Consider the following 21,277-nt stretch of genomic DNA (forward strand, 5'->3'; position numbering starts at 1 on the left):
ATTACCATGAATACTGATAAACTATATTTTAATATTAGAATAATGAATTTGTAAATATAGATAAAAGTAATAAAATATTTTTGTACGATTTGAGTAAATACAATTTATTATTCACTTATAGAATGTGTTAAAATACTATTTACTATTTAGAAGAATGAACATATGATTCTGGAATAAATCTTTAAGGAGCAGTGCAAAAGCATAGATTAAAGATTATTTCCTGTAAATATGACCTGATCAAATATGATGACTTATTACTACTAAAATCAATGGAGACTTTATAAACTCTTTTTAAAAACGCGAAGTGCTATTTTCTAGACTTTGGATAGTGTTGCAAATAGCTTTCGAAAAATCATTTTAAAATTATTATTTAATCCAAACTGTTTTTTATTGAAACTTAACTTTATAAAATAAACGAAACAAGCAAATATCAAACGTAGATAAATATGAAGTCACATTTTTCTATTAAAAAATAATTTGTACCTTAGTTCCTTATAGTACGTAAAATATCCTAGAACAGAACTAGAAGTTTTCTTGTAGATATTAAGTTTCTTTAACTAATAACCTCTGTCGTTGATGAGATTTACAATATACAATTACAACAAAGTTAAGATTTTTCACTTTGATGAACCTATTCTACGCCAGAACTCTAGGTTAGGTTAGGTTAGGTTATACCATCGATCTAAACGGGATCCACTTAGGCCTATTGGTCTATTGTTCTGCCGAATAATAGAAAAACTTGAAGTTTAATACCACCTAAAACCTTTGGCAAGGCTTAAAATGCGTTTTAGAGGGAGGTCTTCTAGTTGATCAAGAACCTCAAAGAGTGGGGGTGGCTCCTAAAGTGTAGAGTCACTGCCGTGCTTAAACTGGGCAAAGACAAAGCAGTTGAAAGGCACTTTTATCGTCTTGACCACAGCTGCGACAGGTATAATTGAAGGGAGATTTAATTTTCTAGCATGGTGATCCAATCTGCAGTCCTTGTGATTAACTAGTAGTATTATTTATTCTGTATTAACCAAAGTTAAGAATATGTCTTTACTTAAGAATATTATAAGAATCGGTTCACACTGAATGATTTTTACAGGATGGTTTTTACTGTACCGATATTTTGGTGCACAACACTCTTACACTGCATAATTTGAATTTTTTCACAATCTGTTAATTGATGATTTCTATTATATCTCGTTCATTGTGTAATAAAATCGCAGTTTCTTCTCATTCATTTCATTATATCTAATCTATTCAAAAATTATTATCTGATTAGCGCAAGTGCGCATTTTAAAAGGCTATATAGTGTATTAAAAGAATGATAAAATCTATGTCTCATTCATCAATTAAGTGTGGAACTGAGCTTAGAAAAGTAGTTATCTTAAAGTAAATAGACATGTAGATAAAGATATGGAATTCAGATTTCGACTGTAGCTTTGTGATCAATAGATGTTTTGTACTACTCATCTTTGTAATTCAATAGAAGGCATTCTGTTTTACTAGTGAAAACCAAAATGTTTTCGTTTGGGATTTCTTATTAACAAACCGATCAAACGAGTTCTCATCCCAGAAACTGCCTCTGCTTATAGGAGTACTATTGCTAAAAAATATGTATAGAGTCCGGTTAACTACTTTTCACACAATTTTTTCTTACTATATAACGATTTCAGATTAACTGATATCTAACTTCATCTCTAGATTAGTAAGGTTCTTATTTTTGTTCATTTAATTTGATTGATTTCTTTTTTTTTCTTTCATTTGTTGAACTTATTAAAGTTTATTTCAATAAACCAACCGGTTACACACTAAGAACAATAGTTTGCTAATTATTATTGAAATAATTATTAAAGAACACTACATAAATATGGTACCATATATATGAAATTCGATACCATGGGAACAATATAAATTAATTTGATTATTATTCATAATTCCAATGAGAAACCCAGAGAGGTTCCATTTAAAAGCGTTTAATCAATGAAATGAAGCATAAAATTGTTAAAAAGGAGCAGCTGCTTTCTAAGTAAAAATTAGGCAGGACTTTGTGAAATGTGTAACCACAAATTAGAGCGCAATCCTTCCGCTGCAAGAAAGGATAACTAAAAACCAATCGAAGAAAAGGTTTCCATATAATTTTTCTGCTTGAATGGCGTTTCCGAAAAACAATTTCAAGTGTGCATTGTTTATTTTATTTTTGCTTAAATTGTTTTTAACACAATGCAATTTATATTTTCTGCTAAAATCGTAAAAATCATAAAAATTCCTTTCCCAAACTGAATTTAAATTTATTTAAGTTTATTTTGTAGTTCATTGTTGTTTTTATATATTTCGTGACCATTTAGTGTTGACACCCCCTGGTGCGGTGTTAGTGTGCGGCGCATGGAAGTAAGCACCCTTCTTCGATATATTAAATAATAACTGCATAGGATTTGTTTATCCTTGTATTATGTCGTCCAAAAAAATTTAATTTTATTGCAAATTTCATTTGTGCAGTGTTAGGGGAAGCGTTCAGGTTCGGCTTAGGGTTGCTCCTTGTACTCGTAATTGCTGTTGCAATAAAGGATTTCGCTGTAGTTGCATTTGTTTGCATTGTGCGATTTGCAAATGATTTTTTGAAACTGTAACGACCACTTTAAATCTGCAATAAATTTTACTTCGTTGAAAAAGATTTGTTAAAATTATTTACAATACCACCAGCCAATACTGTGACCTTCCACGTCAGAAAAAATTTATAGTAGAGATTTTTACGGATTTAATTGCTTGTGCTCGTTCAAAATGACAAGAATACTTTAATCCTGCCCTCATTAAGTACAACAGTTCAGTTAAGTTTGTTGTGCCTAAATCGAATGCTTTAATTGCATCCTGAAATCGGCAATGTGGGTGTTGCATTTGGGATAGTTTCTGTAAATGACATCATTTGTTAGAACTTAATTTGGTATTTTGTAGAGTTTATTGTTGGGTTATTGTTTTATCGTAGCAAACTGAATTTCCATTTTAAAATCAAAATACATTTAACAGAGGAAATGTTTTGAAAATTTGGTGTTGATTTTAAATTGTTGAGTTAATGCTTTATAAGGGAGGCCGATTCGTCTGCACAGTTTGTACAAAGAAATTTGATATTCAGGTGTGGTTTAATTAAAGTTTGATTTAAAGCATATGAGTAGGACCATTTTAATTTCATAAATACATATATAAATTTCACAATATTAATAATCATAGTAATATAGTATAATATATATATATATAATAGTAATATTTTCTATAAAGCAGGAAAGTTTATAAATATGAGGAAATTGATATTATTAATCCTTTCTTCTCCATGTATTATGTCACTGTTCGACGAACTATTAACTTCGTAGGAAATGTTTACTTTAAGCACAGTAGAACATAGAGAGTGTGGCGAAGTTCCCAAGCATAGTTCTTCAAAAAATAATATACTTTATCTACTCTAAGTACTTGACGAAGTATTAACTTCGTAGGAAACACCTACTTCAAGCACAATTGGACATAGAGAGTATTAAAACGGCGCTTATGTGGTACTTGAATAGTAGAGACAGCTCTGCTGTCAATCAAGTACAATCGACTTAACAATCCTTATAAGATTTATGATTTAAGCAAATGTTTTTTCTAAAAATATATTAGATGTGGTTGAGAAGCTGAGATAGATCTCCGAATAATACCATAATGAACTCCAGGCCAGACCTGTTGTACTATATTTATTACACACTATTATATATATTACAATAATGATAATAATAAATACTCTATCCAAGAGTTCAAAAGCTTTGAAGCGCAACCTCTGAATTGCTCATATAATTGAATCGAACTACTAACCAAAAATTTGGCTTTGTTGAGCCATCAAGCTACTCAATCAAACCAATTCAAAAATTTATGCGTTAAATTTCTTAAATCATTAAACGAATAATCAGTTTTGTTTTGAATAATCTTACTCAAAGATATCTATGGTCGCCCATGTCACCTATTAACATGAAGATTTCATGTCAGTGCTGCTAATGGGATGTTATTTCATTAAACAGAAGGTATGTGTGTTAGCTCTTAGTAATTGATAGTTCTAGGACATTATATTATATTTGTAAAATATATATTAGAAATGTATTACATAAACAATCACGGAGGTCAATTTTATCAATTTATAATTAAATTATTTTTCAAGTAAAATAACTTCTAGAGAGAAGTCGCCTTGAAATCAATGTTATTCTATATACTGGATACAAGGTAGAATATTATGCTCTCAAAACTAGAGAACATATGTATATGGAAGAATAGGTAAAGAAAGCATGCCTGCCTTTCGATTCCTGTAAAAGAATGATTATTTGAGTAATTATTATTATTATCGTTATTATCATTAATATCTTTTTTAGAAGTAGAAGGAATTAGGACTCATTGAATTATACGAAGTTCTATAGGTATATACTGCAGTTATATGCTAAATACTCTGGTATGACTGATCGACCTGGTGCTAAGTACTGACTATTTCTATCTTTTGATATAATTTTTCATACAATGAAATAAAGTTAACATATCTTTACTGATCGTTTAAAAATGGAGTGTGGAGTAGGCGCATGCATGTAATAAGCTCAAAAAGACGTACCACCTTCTTAGCCAATCCAGTGTCTTCTAAATCAAAATATTTGTCGCTTGTTCCTGAAAATAACTTAATTAAACAGAATAGCAGGTAAAATTGCTATTCGGACTCTTTTCAATCATATTTAAATGAAATCAAAGATAGTGACAAAGATAGTGAAAAGCTCAGGTGAGATCAGTGAGTAACTAATGTGAATTTCCTATGAATTTATTTCCCATAGTCATCTTTAGTAGAAGAACATTAAAAATTTAAAATTAAAATTAAATTAGTTATTGCCTTTAACTAGAATTGTAAAAGGCGCAAAGGGAAGGTGGAAAAAGTGAGATGAGGGAAACTCTGACCAACTAAATATAGGTGGTTTAGACTTGCTATAATATTTTTAATATTGAAGTATAATGTTATTTCAGTTATTTTCTTGAACTGTACGTAATCTATTATAAGGTTACCTTAAAATAAAGCTCCGTTAACTCTGATGGGGGTCTGAGATAAGTCACCTGAGGTAAGAGGTGTTCATTCTGAAAATTATCTGTTATTGTCTACTTAACGAAGTCACATGTTTCCGATAGTCGAAGACATACTACCACTCTAGTTAAAGTATCAGTATTCTCAAGAAAGGTTAACTAACACTAACACAATGAAACTAGTGGACAGCGCTTGCTTCCCAAATAGTAGCAAATACTGATATATAGATAAAGTAAACGAGGTATCAATGATTTTTTTTAGGAGTCAATAATGGAAGCATTTTATTTTATTATATTTTATATATGACTCAATAAGTTCGTTTATGTAAGGATTCTCCATGGGCGTAGTCAGGGTCTTTGTCCCATGGGCTTCCTCTGGCAAACTTTGAGTAGTCTCTTAACTATTTTATATTGTTATGAGTTATGTAAATACATTTATTTAAGTATAATTATAATTTTATTGATTTATTATAATAATTTTTATGTGAATTAGGAAAGAATGCATGCTTTTAAAATATTGTGGTACGATATTTTTATATTTTGTAATTTTTTTCACATATCTTACCAATATATTTTTTATACCTTGTATATTTTTTATTTACTGCTTTTTTTATTATTACATTTGATTTTATTTATAAATATTTAATTCAACAACAACAACAATGTTCTTGCAAAACTTAGCTGGAACATCGTGGTCAGCTAAAAATTCAGACTTTGATCAACGTTTAATCATTGATTTGGGAAACGTTAAAAATGTGACACACATTGGGCTGCAAGGACGTCCGCACAGTAATGAGTACGTGACCGAGTACACCATTAGTTATGGCATCACAGATTTAGAATTTGCGGACTACAAAGAACCTGGGGGCAATATAAAGGTAAGTGGCCTAAAATGTGGTGTCGGATAAGTGAAATGGAAAGCAAATGCATCCGGTTAACATAACAGCACGCAACTGAAAATATGCATACAAAGCCGCAATGCGAATGTAACCCAGCATTTCTATGAACAAATCCTTTAACAATAACACATATTCTGCAAGGATTTGGTATAACGGGTTTAAAATAAATTTCTGAAAGTGGGACATTTTCGCACGCAAATGTTGTGCACGAAAATTTATTTATTTAATTTTTTTTAATATTTTTATTTTAGTAGTTAGAAAGAACCTTGCACTTAATTTTTGTTTATTTCCTAATTTTTAAAATTACTTAAAATTATTTTACTTGTTTAAATATTTTTTTTATGTGTGACTTGAGCTTTGGCTAGTAACTAACTTGATATGTATATATATTATTAATATTATAAAATCAATACTTTTACTAACCAAATAAAATTTATAACTTTATTGCTTTATTTAACATTTTAACACTAAAAAGGCAACTCTGCTTGGACCCCAGTCGAGAACACGTATAATCACTTTTTAACACTCGATTTGGGTGATAAACGTACAACACGCAAAATTGCAACTATGGGTCGCCCATACACTAACGAATTTGTTACTGAGTATATCGTGCAGTATTCGGATGATGGCGAGTATTGGAGATCGTATGTTAATCCCTCTAATGAACCACAGGTAAAAATATAGATAATTGTTTGTTTAGTGTACTGTGATTGTCCTTAAAGCCCTTGGGGAGTAAAAAGTATAACAAAGAAAATATAGTCTTTTGAATACAATGCACATAATAACATATATGAGTGCTATGAATTTGAATAACTTGACTATTTTTAGACTATCATGTTCCTGAAAATAGGAGATCAGGTTTACACTATATTAATGTTAGGTTTTACTAGTTAAGCTATCCTAGTAAACATGAAAAAAATGAAGCATTTTCTGTGGGTTTAGTACTTATTCAGTTTCCAGTTTGAAAATGAAATTGTTATGTTAGGTTAGGCTAGGATGAAGTGGCGACTTTGGAGTCTTTTCTACCGGCTTAGTATGTATTAAGTTCCCTGTTAGAAAATAGAATTCTTAAATTAAGTTAGGTTAGGATTATGAAGGCCTTATCGAGGCCTTATCTAGGCTTTTATAATAACTTCATGTAACCTTTGCCATAGGGAAAGGGTTTTAATAATTTAAAACAGTATTAGAAAAAATGGTTGATTGTAGAGGCAGGTCAGAAGTTATCTTTCCTCTGGCGATTATTCATCGCAAATTTCACTATTACCATCCTCGCAAGAAACCTAAAGAATTAAAATAAGATTCATTTCTTTGAATTTATGTCCAATAAAATGTTAAAAAAATACTTCCTTTAAAACTTGTTTCTTTTGGAAGTCTAAAATGGGCAGTCAAAGAGAAAATACTTGGTTGTTTCTTTTTCCTGTAAATTTCTACAACTTTTGCAATGAGTGCTTAAAGGATTGTACAGTTTTAATACACCAGTAACCAGAGAGAATTGTAGTGAACATTATATTCATGGGAATTAGCATGTCTTGTTATATGAAGGCCAGGAAAAGAATGGAATATATAGAAATATCTTTCAAAAATATTGAATACATTTGTAATCATATTTAACTGAATTATTTAACGATGATATTTTATAGTAATTAAATTATTTTACAAATAATTTTAGTAAACCACATTAAATTAATATTTATTTGCTTACTAGGCATTTGTGTATTGTTTAATTCTAAAGTCACACTCTTTCATAATTCTATCTAAATGTGGCAAGTACAATATAATAGGGATTAATCTAAATATGACTTATTTTTAACTCTTCGCCAATAAATACAAAAAACCGCATTTTGTCCTTTCAAAACTAGATGATATCTTATTTAAACACTCTAGTCCAGACATCTTTTGAAAATCCTTTGTATTATATATATTTTATTATAAAAAAATATATATTTACAATTTATTTTTAGTTTGAAAGACTTTCTTAAACATATATTCGGGTTTTTGATCCCTTTTAGTTAGGATATCAGATTTGAAGAAGTCTTAAAAATAGGCGTTAGTTCCTGTGATGATAACTTTCTCGTTGGAAATAAATCTTCTACCGACATAATGTAGCAAAAGTGGTTGGATCAGAAAAATTCGATGATTGAGGTAACAAATCATTAGTTCTATGTTCATTCTAATAAACTGTAGTTGTGTTTCCAAACCGATCTTGGAATATGTTTAAAATAAACTAGATTAATACTTACTTTCTAAAGTGATGCGAATACACTTTTGAATGTAATTGGGTTTAGATCAATTGTGGATTGTTTTTTTATTTCCAATTTACTTTCATCATAAAACTGGCGAACATAATATAGTAAATTTTTTTAATTTCATCGGGTTTAATGCCATATATTGGACATTTATTACGTTCACTGTCACTAGCACTTGTAATAGCATCATGAAGTTATATTGTTATTGTATATATCTTACATTAAATCTCTTCTAAGGTGATGGTTATATAAGAAAAAGATTTGGTAAGCTTCATAATTTCATTAATCAATTTCTATATTTGGCCAGACAAAACTCTTAAGGTATTATAAGCTTATAGGTCTAATTTTAAATGTGATTTATGTGCTGTGTTTAATAATGCAATCCTAACATATTGGTGTTAGAAAGTGTCACTAAAAATGCTTTTAAAATCATATAATATTTTGGTTTGGCTTTTTGTTCTATGTTCTTGAAAAAATATTTATTAATAACTTTTAATTATAATTAATAACTCAATTATATTATAGATGTTCAAAGGTAATTCCGACGGTAATTCAATACATTATAGCGTATTTGATGTACCGATTATTGCTCAATGGGTTCGCATAAATCCAACAAGATGGCACGATCGAATTTCCATGCGTGTAGAACTCTACGGCTGCGATTATGGTAAAAATATAATAATATATACTTAACATATTTTTTAAATCCATTTTATATAATTATCTTCATAAAAAAGTGTCTGATAATTTATACTTCAATGGCACTGGACTTGTACGGTTTGATCTTCAAAGAGAACCCATAGCATCGACAAAAGAATCTATACGTTTCCGTTTTAAGACTGCAACTGCCAATGGCATAATGATGTACTCTCGCGGTACACAAGGCGACTACTTTGCACTACAACTTAAAGACAACAAAATGGTACTGAATTTGGATTTAGGAGGCGGTGTCATGACTTCACTATCAGTAGGCAGTTTGTTAGATGACAATGTTTGGCATGACGTGGTTATTTCACGGAATCGTCGTGATATTGTTTTTTCAGTTGATCGCGTATTAGTTCATGGACGTATTAAGGGTGATTTTAATCGCATTAACTTGAATCGTGAAGTGAGTATTATGTTTCTCTTCTAATATTCAATTTATAATACGTGAAATTCAATTATAGCTTTTCTTGGGTGGCGTGCCAAATATACAAGAAGGAATTGCTGTACCACAAAATTTCAGCGGTTGTTTGGAGAATATTTATTTTAATGCAACAAATTTCATACGTGAAATGAAAGAAGCCTTTGAAATTGGTGAAAATTATCGTTATCAAAAAGTGAACACCGTATATGCCTGTCCGTCACCGCCAATTTATCCAGTAACATTCACCACACGTAACTCATTTGTACGTCTAAAGGGTTATGAAGCCCAGAAGACGTTAAATGTGTCATTCTATTTCCGTACTTATGAAGAAAGAGGCATGATGCTTCATCATGAATTTGCTTCAGGAGGTTTCGTTAAGGTTTACCTAGAGTATGGTAAAGTGAAAATTGATTTAAAATTAGGTGATAAACCACGTATTATACTTGATAATTATGATGAAAAATTCAATGATGGCAAATGGCATTCATTCGTTTTAACCATGGCCCGTAATAAATTAGTCCTGAATATCGATCTACGTCCTATGACAACTACTAAAACTATACAATTTTCGACTGGTCGTACGTATCATATTGCTGGAGGCATAGACAAACATGGTTTCGTTGGTTGTATGCGTTTGATACTTGTTGATGGCAATTATAAACTGCCAAAAGATTGGGTGCAAGGAGAAGAAGTTTGTTGTGGTGATGAAGTGGTTGTTGATGCTTGTCAAATGATTGATCGTTGCAATCCAAATCCATGTCAACATAATGGTGTTTGTCATCAGAATTCAATGGAATTCTTCTGCGACTGTCAACACAACGGTTATGCAGGCGCTGTATGTCATACTTGTGAGTTTAAAATTATTTAATTGTAATTCGAATGTGCTTATGATTTAACTTATTTTATATTATATATATATTTTTTTAGCAAGTAATCCACTTTCCTGTCAAGCATTTAAGAATGTGCAACATGTACAGCAACGCGTGGATATCAACATCGATGTTGATGGCAGTGGACCGTTGAAACCTTTCCCTGTTACTTGCGAGTTCTACAGTATGTATATGCATATATTAAAAAAATTATGTACTAATATTTTTTCATTGTTTTTTTATAGCTGATGGTCGTGTGGTTACAACTTTAAGTCATAGTCAAGAGCATACGACAACTGTTGACGGTTTCCAGGAGCCTGGCTCGTTTGAGCAAAATATTTTGTACGATGCTGATATGCAACAAATTGAAGCACTTCTGAACAGATCACATAGCTGCTGGCAACGTTTAAGTTATTCCTGCCGTTCGTCACGTCTCTTCAATTCACCTTGTAAGTGAAATAAAAAATATAATAAACAATATTTAAGATTGTATGGATAAGAAGCAATTTTTCTATATTTTTTTTTACTTATTTATAACTTAAGTTCCCACAATTTTAGTTAACATTAGTACTTCAAATTCTTCGAGCATAATGTTGCTTATATGTTATGTTCGAAATTGTTCAATGTACTCTGAGAAATTTAAAGTACGTAAATAGCAAATCTGCTTTATGTTTCATTGAGCGGTTCGAAATGTTATGCTTGAGCATAAGTGATCAAACATCAAAACACTAGAAATTTCAACTAGTCAAATATAATTTGCAGCATTACTTTACACAAATTTCTCTGTTCTTTTTGTTGCCACTCTATCTTTTGTATTTAGTAATTGTCAAATGCAGTTGTTTTGATCAGTTCTTTTGAACAGTTCTCTTGAACTTTTCAGTTTCAACCGTTCTCTTGAACTGTTCTTTTGAAGCGTTCTCTTGAACCGTTCTCTTGAACTGTTCTTTTGAACCGTTCTCTTAAACTGTTCTTTTGAACCGTTCTTTTGAACTGTTTTTTTGAATCGTTCTCTTGAACTGTTCTTTTGAACAGTTCTCTTCAGCAGTTCTTTGGAAAAACTGATATAATCATCTTTCGATATCAACACATATAAATACATATAGATACATTTTAATTCTTTTCATATTTATTCTAGCTGAATCTGGTAATTTCCGTCCATTCTCTTGGTGGGTATCACGACATAATCAACCAATGGATTATTGGGCTGGTGCGTTGCCAGGTTCTCGCAAATGTGAATGCGGAATTCTCGCTAAATGTCACGATCCCACAAAATGGTGTAACTGCGATTCGAATAGTTTAGAGTGGACAGAAGATGGCGGCGACATACGTGAAAAAGAATATTTACCAGTACGTGCTCTGAAATTTGGTGATACCGGCACACCTTTAGATGAAAAACAAGGACGTTATACATTAGGCCCACTACGTTGTGAGGGTGATGATCTATTTAGTAATGTAGTAACATTCCGCATAGCTGATGCTACAATTAATTTACCACCCTTCGATATGGGACATTCAGGAGATATCTATTTGGAATTTAAGACAACTATTGAGAGTGCCGTATTATTCCATGCAACTGGTCCAACAGATTATATTAAGCTTAGTATTATTGGTGGTAATAAATTACAATTTCAATATCAAGCAGGCAGTGGACCATTGGGTGTGAATGTTGGCACAAGTTATCATCTCAATGACAATAAATGGCATACAGTTAGCGTTGAACGTAATAGGTATATATATTAACTTACACTCAAAATTTTAAAAATATTAATATCACTTTAATTTATAGAAAAGAAGCTCGTCTCGTCGTTGACGGTTCTATAAAAGCTGAAGTGCGTGAACCACCAGGTCCTGTACGTGCACTTCATTTAACATCAGATTTAGTTGTCGGTGCTAATACTGAGTACCGTGATGGTTATGTTGGTTGTATACGTGCTTTATTGCTGAATGGTAAAATGGTAGATCTTAAGGAATATGCAAAACGTGGTCTTTATGGTGTTACAGCAGATTGTGTTGGACGCTGTGAATCAAGTCCTTGCTTGAATAATGGTACCTGTATTGAACGTTATGATGGATATAATTGCGATTGTCGTTGGAGTGCATTCAAAGGACGCATTTGCGCTGATGGTAAACATATACTTAAGCATTTATAGTAGGAGTTATTCAGTTTAAATTTTTTAATTTAGAAATTGGTGTCAACTTGCGGTCCAGTTCGATTATACGTTATGAATTTGAAGGATCTTTCCGTTCCACAATTGCTGAAAATATCCGTGTTGGATTTACTACAACAATCCCAAAAGGTTTCTTGCTAGGTTTTTCATCTAATTTAACAGGCGAATATTTGACTATACAAATATCTAACTCAGGTTTGTGTTTACTTAATATTAAATTAATGAAATGATTTGTTTTATTTGCGATATATTTAAATATGGATTGCCTAATATGATTTTATTATTTCTTATTTAGGTCATTTACGTTGCATTTTTGATTTTGGCTTTGAACGTCAAGAAATTATTTTCCCCAAGAAACATTTTGGCTTGGGACAATATCACGATGTACGTTTCTCACGTAAAAACAGTGGCTCTACAGTGGTACTTGAAGTAGACAACTATGAGCCACAAGAATATCATTTTGATATAAAGGCATCAGCTGACGCACAATTCAATAACATTCAATATATGTACATTGGTAAAAATGAATCTATGACTGATGGTTTTGTAGGTTGTGTATCACGTGTACAGTTTGACGATATATATCCACTGAAGCTCATGTTCCAACAAAATCCACCATCAAATGTTAAATCACTTGGAAGTAAGTGGTATTAGTTTCATATGAAAAATTTGTTATTTTATTGTATTTTTCTTTAGCACAATTAACTGAAGACTTCTGCGGTGTTGAACCAGTAACTCATCCGCCTATCGATATAGAAACCAGACCGCCTCCATTGGTGGATGAGGAAAAACTAAGAAAGGCTTATAATGAAGTGGATGCAGTACTGTTAGGATGTAAGTAACTTTTTAAATTCATTATAAGAAAAAATAATCTTCTAGGTGTCTTCGTTTGTAATAATAATGACCCATTGTAAGTATATAAGTATATATATTATGTTATATACTATTACTTTATTTACGATAGTTGAAAAAAGCACATGGAACAAAGAGTAAAGTTTAAATTTTAAATAATTTTTAAATTGTGTAAAAAAGAAGTGTAGAATCATGCGAAATGCTAAAAAAATTGTATAGTAATGAGACTGCCATGGGTTTGGCCTATTTTGTAACCACTTACAGTGAACAAAACATGGAGAAAGTCAAAAAAGGTATTCGAACAATTCCTGTGTGTTGCGAAACTTATCATATATGAAATTAGGATAATGAGTAGAACAGCCTATTAAATTTTGACAAAGATGTAATAATAATGCCGAAGGCCACCGAAGGAGGTAAAAGAACAAAAATGCTGACAGAACAAAAATTCGACCGCATTCAAAGGGAATTGTTCACAATGAATTCGTACCATAAAGTGCAACGCAGAATATTATCTGGGAACTCTACTACTTCTATATGTATCAAAATTTTTTGATCCAAAATAATGAAAGGCAGCCAGTTGGTTTTTATTGTGAAATAATGCGTTATCGTACAAAGCCCTCAGAGCATCATTCTTATCAGTCATTCATCATATTAAATTTATTTAGCTTCATGTGACTTCTAAATTAAATTTGACGATGATCTTCAAATGATATATTGCAAGTAATTTTGGCCGATAGGTTTGAGAAATTCGTTGAACGATTCAAGAGCTGTGTTGCTTTGGAAGGGGATAATTTTGAATAAAAAAATGATAAAAGATGAAAAGGATGAACACTTTGTATATTTTAAGACTTGTTTCATCGGATAAGACCTACCATATATATAAATGTTTGATAACGCATTATGTTTGCAACGAAAAAACGGTTCTTGATAGTCTTTTATCAGAAATCTCTAAAAATGAGATTCTTGAGATCTTATGCTATTCATGCTCATCTCATGTAGATCTCTCTACTTTTTCGTGCAGCACGAACTGTCTTTATTCTATTGAGGTCAAAATATAACCATTGGACAGACAGTTAGTTGGCACGCAGAAACACGTTTCTTCCCAAGATGTATCCTCATTACTGCTCACTGTACTTCACATATTCTTCCGTTTTTATGTTATAATAATTATACTTAATTAATTCATATTGATTCGTTTCATCAAAGCTACAAACTTCCTGTAAATTTTATATAGAACATTTATTTTATATTTATGTCTATTACTAACATGTTCTATTGATAACAGTTTTTTTTTTATAAAAATTAACAATCAAATTAATATATATTTATATATATGTTTCATTTCAAAATTATAATAATATATATATTTTTTTTTTAGGTTTGCTTGTTATATTGTTCCTGTTACTTTGTCTTATGGGCTTCCTTATTGGTAGATATCTGCATAGACATAAAGGAAATTATCTGACACATGAAGATAATGGTGCTGATGGCGCAGATGATCCTGATGAGGCTGTCATGCATTCAACAACAGGTCACCAAGTGACTAAACGAAAAGAATGGTTCATATAGTTCGGTTTGCAAGAAGTAGTCGACTGGACTGCTTAAAGAGACATAGAGCAATCGTCACCTACACCAAACTAAAACAAGTACACAAACGATAACACAATTGTTAAAAATCAGAAGTTAAACGAAAGATACATTTTGAAAACGAAACACTGCAAGCGACTATAGGCATGAAGCAAAAACCAAAATCAAATTCTAAAAAGAAAAGAACACAAATTTCATATATAAGAGTTTGTACTTTATGTTCTTCACACTGCCAATTTTTTGCGCAATTTTTCTTTTTCATATTCGAAATCAAAATTGTATATTAAAAATGATTTTTTTTTATCCGTCACTTTTAGTTTACTTACCATTTTGCTTTGTTATCTTTTGTTTAATTTAATTTTTTTCATTAGTTTATTGTAAAATTAAAATAACCATATTTTCGTCAATAGTCAGTTAATTTAGAATATAGCCTATACTTTTGACACCGTCCATTATTTTTTATTATTAATTCTAATTTAGTTTAATTTTAATTTTTTATTAAACTTTTACTTTATATTTAAGTCGGAAAATATTAACTTTAAATGCATGATTTTGGAATGCATAATTTTTTTTATCGTTACAATGTTTACAAATTTTAATTTAATTGTAAATTAAATTCATTCAAAATTATATGCTTTAATGCTTAAAAGCGCAGCCTAAAAAATCTGCAATCTTAAATTTGATTTTAATTCAAATATCTTACATTCCATTAAATCTTGTATAAATTAAATTATACTTTTTTCATAAGAATAATAATTTGTTAAAAAAAACTTATACGTATAAAAAGAGCGCTATTATAGAGTTTATATATAACAAAAAATTAATTAATAGATATGTATAAAAGTAAAATCGTTTCTTATATTAAAATAAACGAAATTTATAAATTTATAAATTTATTAAATATAAAAAATAAATTTATATTTGTAATAATTTTTTATTATAAAACGAAATAAATTTTAATTAATACACACAAATATTTGAAGTTATTTATATTATTGATTCTCGATATTAATAACGTAACATTTTCGGACAGCCAATCTGCTATTAAATCTCAGTATTAATTTTCGTTATTAATAATTTTGGTACAGCCACATTCAACTAGACTTCTTTCAATAAATTGGTTCGGACTTCAATTTGTTTTATTTAGACAAGAATCATTTAAATTAGCTGCTTCAATTAAAGTGGAATTTATTCAGCACTATGGTATCGGCACTGACAGATCACTGCGTGTTGATAGGATATGCAAGGAGAATAATAATCTATACAATAATCTATAATGATGGCGCGTTTGTGGTTATATAGGGGAGAAACTGTGTTTCACTCTATATCTTAGTGCTCGTTTTTAGATAATAAAATACCTAACGCTTTGATAGTTCTTTTCTTACTGGCAATGATATAACTGTTAACCTTTTAAATTAGAGATATTGTCAAATTTGTTAACTTGTCAGGTTGGTATATTTTTATTTATATAGGATAGTTGTACTTTTTCTCTACGTTAGTGGCGCCCTAACCGTTTCATCTTTATTTCTATTCTGGTGGTCTGCGGTAAAAATTATCATAATCCATGATACCACAATGGGCCATTATTTCTACAGAAGACGACTGAGTGTGTCAAGGTGATTACTCTAATTTAAGTTATGTTTAGATTTAAGTTTGCTTCTAAATAATTAATTATGGTATATATTACAAAATATATTACAGATGTTTGTACAATTAATTACTTGTCTCCTTGTGCTCAAAGCCCACCTAAGCTTCAATAAAGGACAGTTGCAGTACCACAAAGGTCAGGGTAAAGGTTAGCGTACAAGCAACGTGAAAAGCCACGACTTCCCCATGAGATAAAAATGAACCAACCTGATAAGCCTATAAACTTGTTTAAGTCGCTTATTTAGTAAGAAAACAGTTCTGTGAGGTCGGTTAGAAAAAGGGGCGCCGAAGATTTTAGATCTTCTTATAGCTGAAAATAGACACTAACACATGAGGTGGAAAACAATTTCTTCCTTATCTGTGGAGCCACAACTTCGACAAAAGTTATTATTAGGTACACCCAGTTTCATAGCATGTCTTCCTATTACGCAGTGAACCATCTGCAGCAATACGATAGTACTGAGCAAGTCACGTCTTATTTGAAACAGCTGACTGTTACATTTTTTGACTAGTTTAGAAAAGGTCAATGTGGAGATCTGATAAGAGGGTTTTGCTTGGCAAAGCGCAAATATTTTTGTTTGACTGTCAGCATAACTATTGCTAGTGGGACACCAATATCTGAGAAGCGAATATCAGGAAACAGAGTGGCTGCCTTCTCAAGCTCGTCTGCCTTACAGTTGTCCGAGATATTCCTGTGTTACGGAACCCTGTTAGGGGTTCTGTTAGGGCTGTAATGATGATATTGTTAATCTGTAATTATTGAAAATTACAATTGAATGTGTTTTTGTTGCATTGTTTGTCAGTGCGATACTCATTGTGCCCACATCACTTTAAAATTCGAAATTAGACTGGAGTTCGACTAATGATTAGATAAGATTTTTACTTAATTCTTCTTGGTTATTTTGGAGCTTCCTAAAAAATAGTTTGTATATTTGCGAAGATCTAAGAGATTAAGAGATTCGAATAACGGCGTCGGAATTTTACTGCTGTCTACTGCTGATGATTGGATGGTATTCCATAAATTTATTAGAACAATCTATTTGTACTTGAATTAAAATCTTGTATTTTAATTATTTGTTAAAGATTTTCAAAATTGCTCTTCACTCATTCTTAACTATTTGTAGACTTTTCCTTATTCAGTTTTAAATGAAGTAGCATTGTTTTAATTTTATTTTTAAATGAAATATCATTGTTTAAATTTCATTTCGATATTTCTTCAAATATTTGCTTTAATTGTAGTGACAAAATCAAAATCTTTTTGTAAACCTTAAACATTTCGACGTAATATAAAGTAACTTCTTGACAGTGTTGACTGCAATTTCTCATTTTGTTTACAAACTCTTTGACATCAAATTTCTAAACAATAAAGGTTCATAAAATTCAATTTGTTTGCTTTTCATTTCGAATACCTAAAATACTCTTAATGTCTATGCAGTTGAAAAACATAATGCTTTGAAATGTACTTTTTTATATAAATGAATTCAATTGAATCCTTTAATATCCTTTGAAGAAGTTTAGTATCTTTGTAGTTTGCTAAATAAAAGTTCAGAGTAATAACTACGATTACTGAAAATCACTGATGAAAATATTTAAATCCCTACAAAGTAACATATTTTTGTACTGTTAAAGAGTCAACATTATCATTGATTGTCAGAGATGTCTTTCATTTGTTTATTGACAGCAAATTAAACGAAAGTTCCTATATGGATTGAAATTTAAACTTTTAACATTTAAATTTTCTGAACTCCATTGCCCTTCAAAACACCTCTACAAGCTCAACCCAAATCCAATCAAATACTACAAACTAAATTCAGATACTTATGTATGTATTCATCCACTTTTGAATTGGATAATGAGATTGCATCGTAAAAAAGTCATCAACAAAGTTTTCCTGTTTATGTAGTTTTTGTTTTCGGAATTTATTTACACAGACTGAACATTTAGAAAATATTTTCTATAAAAAATGGACACTTTCACGTTAAATCAATTTTCTTTAATTTCTGTTCATGTTTCTCCAATCTGAACTTTAACATTGCAACTAAAATGTAACTTAATCAATAGAACGAAATCAATTGAAATTATCTTCGTAATTTTTCACTTGATTTGAACTATTTTATTTATAAAATTAGTTATAAAAATGTGGCATCATGTTTACTAAAGAAAATTATTATATACTCTATTTAAAGAGTAATAATAGGATTTCAATGAAAAAATAGTGAAATGAGAAATGAATCTATAAACATTTGTATAAATATACCATATAATGTATATATATATAATATAATACAATATAATATATATATACATTATAATATATATATAATATAATATATATATAAAGGCAAATAAAGTTTTACTGTTACTTTTCTTGATTATCGTAAAAGTATACCTTATTCTGCTTTACAATATTGTTCACAAATTCGTATTTTTCGCTTTCCATTATAGGTTTTAATGATCGCAATAGCTTGAGTTTTATTTTATTATTTTCTGAATAATTTTCTTGGATCTCTACTGCTACATTGCTTTCCATATTTCCCTCAAGAAATCCATGTCGATATGATTGATTCTTTATTTTTAGATGCTATATCTCTTTTCATACCCTAATATCAGTGGTTCCTAACCTTTTTTGAACCACTTCTGTTGAATTTGGTTCATCTTGAAATAGCCATACAATCATACAGTCGACTGCTGTTTACTTTCCGCTTTATACGCGTATATTCATGATTCGTCACCTGTGTTACAATCTTATGTCTTTTGTATGTCTTTTGAAGTAGCGCCATTGTACTTCTTGAGCATTTGTGAGCACCAAACGACACGTGCATCTTATTAAGATTTTGTCAAATGATGGGGGAACCAATGAGAACAAACCTTTTTCACGTCTAAATGATCGTGCAATATTTTATATACTCGTATGCTGGTAGAACTTATGCCTAGGGTTCCTTCAGCATCAATGTTTTCTGGGACAATAACTGAACAACTCATTTTGGTCGACCTTCACTAATTTCATTAAGGTCAGTGAGTGAACTGCGGTTACGATTAAAATCACTGTACCAGCGTTTCACTGTACCAATGTGGAAGTAAGTTGATCAATGCACTCTTGCCTTGATAGTCCACGTCAAAACTCGAGTTAATTCCATTTTTTCGCGTCTCAAAAGATTTAGACCGGTCGACCTAATCCAATAACAACAATACTGCGCAGTACAGAAAACGGAAATAATAAGGTGTTGATCCTAATTATTCTACACATCCCAACAATCAAATGTAAAAAAGTACTAAATGTCTAATCGGAGACGAATGTATATAATTTTGGGAGAGAAAAGAAAAAAAAATGTGTTGAAAAGTTCAATCGAATTTGCAGACGTAGTTTAATATCAAGCTTACAAAAAAGACACAAATTAATTTTTAGAGGAAGGTTGTAGATGAAAAATTGAAGCCGTAAGGTTAAACCAAATCATCGGCTGCTCCACACAAAGACAGGAAACGGGTCACTATTGTCTTCGGCCTCACTAGTATTAAAGAACCTGACAAAGCATATATTTCAAAAGTAATGTTGCCTAAGACAGTATGAAAACAACAAATACTTATGAAACAGCAACACTTAAGACAATTGAGTATTCAATCTTGATTAACTTGAACCGTGTGAAAAGCATATAACATTGTTATTAATAAAATATTATCATGAATTTGATCAAGATTGGAAATGATGTCATGAAACATGAAATGCATTGGACACTAAAATGCAGTATATTTAAATGGTAAGATATTAAAATATTAATTTAATTAATACATTTTTTGAATCCATCTAAAAAAATGAAATAGAAATCGAAAAATATTTTTTCTATTAATATAGTGCAGGCTACATTATAAGAAAAAAATTATTTTAAAATTGTTATAATATTTTGTTTTATTTTTTTAAATTATTTACTAATTTGTAATAATTAACAATTATCTCTATGGGTACTAAGTGACTATTAATACATGTATAACAACCAAAAAAAAAAAATAATTTTTGATAATATACATTTTAACATTCGTTACAAAAATCGTTAATTTTTATTCGTTTTTTTCCAAAAGTTAAATTTTGAAAATTATTTCGTTCAAGTCTTTTAAATATTAGAAATATGTTCTTTGTTATATTGAGGAACAAAATTTATAATGAATATAAGTACATATATATATATATGTGCTACAAAACCTTGTATGAATCTATATTATAAATACCTTGTGAATAAGGAGTTATTATTGAACAAAACACTATTTAAATAAAATTATTTAAAGTCGAACATTACTAAAAAGCTATTTTAAATAAATATATAATGAATTAAATAATAAATATTCAAATAATAAAATATAATAATAAACAAATAAATAAATAGTAATAAAATACAAGAAGTTAATTGAATTCCTGTTTATACAGCTAAAATTTGTTAAAAATAATTATATTATTAAATTTCATTTTTATGTAGCTGTAGTTTATGTCTTTAATTCATATAAAGTAAAGCAAATTACTCTGTTGGTGAAATAACAACAACAATATTATTTAAGTACGAGGTTTACTAAGGTATCTGAATCGTAAATATGTGTTGCAAATTTGGTTGAGCTTAAGTTAAGCATTTGGTACTTGCAATTTAAAACTTATATCATCATCATCATTATCATTATCCTGTATCTTCCATTGAAGCATAGGGCCTCAAAACTTATATGCGAATCATTAATTACAAAAAATAATAACAAAAAATCTTATAATCAACCATAATTTAATTAATTTCAAATAAAAAATAATTTTGATGTATTATTATTTGGAAATTTCTATTAAAAAACCCTA

General features: G+C 30.0%; 1 protein-coding gene across 2 annotated transcripts in view; it reads left to right on the plus strand.

Annotated features, from left to right (window-relative positions):
* Window positions 1-15,266, plus strand: part of LOC119672211 (neurexin-4) — a 30,236-nt gene extending 14,970 nt beyond the window's left edge. The window contains exons 3-14 of one of the 2 annotated variants that reach the window (XM_038083209.1): window positions 5,740-5,936; window positions 8,729-8,870; window positions 8,941-9,311; window positions 9,370-10,177; window positions 10,257-10,382; window positions 10,444-10,647; window positions 11,334-11,925; window positions 11,985-12,322; window positions 12,382-12,561; window positions 12,662-13,006; window positions 13,063-13,200; window positions 14,597-15,266. In XM_038083209.1, the coding sequence (XP_037939137.1) occupies window positions 5,740-5,936; window positions 8,729-8,870; window positions 8,941-9,311; window positions 9,370-10,177; window positions 10,257-10,382; window positions 10,444-10,647; window positions 11,334-11,925; window positions 11,985-12,322; window positions 12,382-12,561; window positions 12,662-13,006; window positions 13,063-13,200; window positions 14,597-14,787 (3,632 nt within the window). In that variant the 3' untranslated portion in view covers window positions 14,788-15,266. Of the gene's footprint in view, window positions 1-5,739; window positions 5,937-6,432; window positions 6,630-8,728; window positions 8,871-8,940; window positions 9,312-9,369; window positions 10,178-10,256; window positions 10,383-10,443; window positions 10,648-11,333; window positions 11,926-11,984; window positions 12,323-12,381; window positions 12,562-12,661; window positions 13,007-13,062; window positions 13,201-14,596 lie in introns of both variants that reach the window. The other variant, XM_038083210.1, reaches the window with a different exon arrangement.
* Window positions 15,267-21,277: the final 6,011 nt, after the last annotated feature.

Source organism: Teleopsis dalmanni, chromosome 1 (genome assembly GCF_002237135.1).
Source record: "Teleopsis dalmanni isolate 2A chromosome 1, ASM223713v2, whole genome shotgun sequence".
Classification (NCBI taxonomy): domain Eukaryota; kingdom Metazoa; phylum Arthropoda; class Insecta; order Diptera; family Diopsidae; genus Teleopsis; species Teleopsis dalmanni.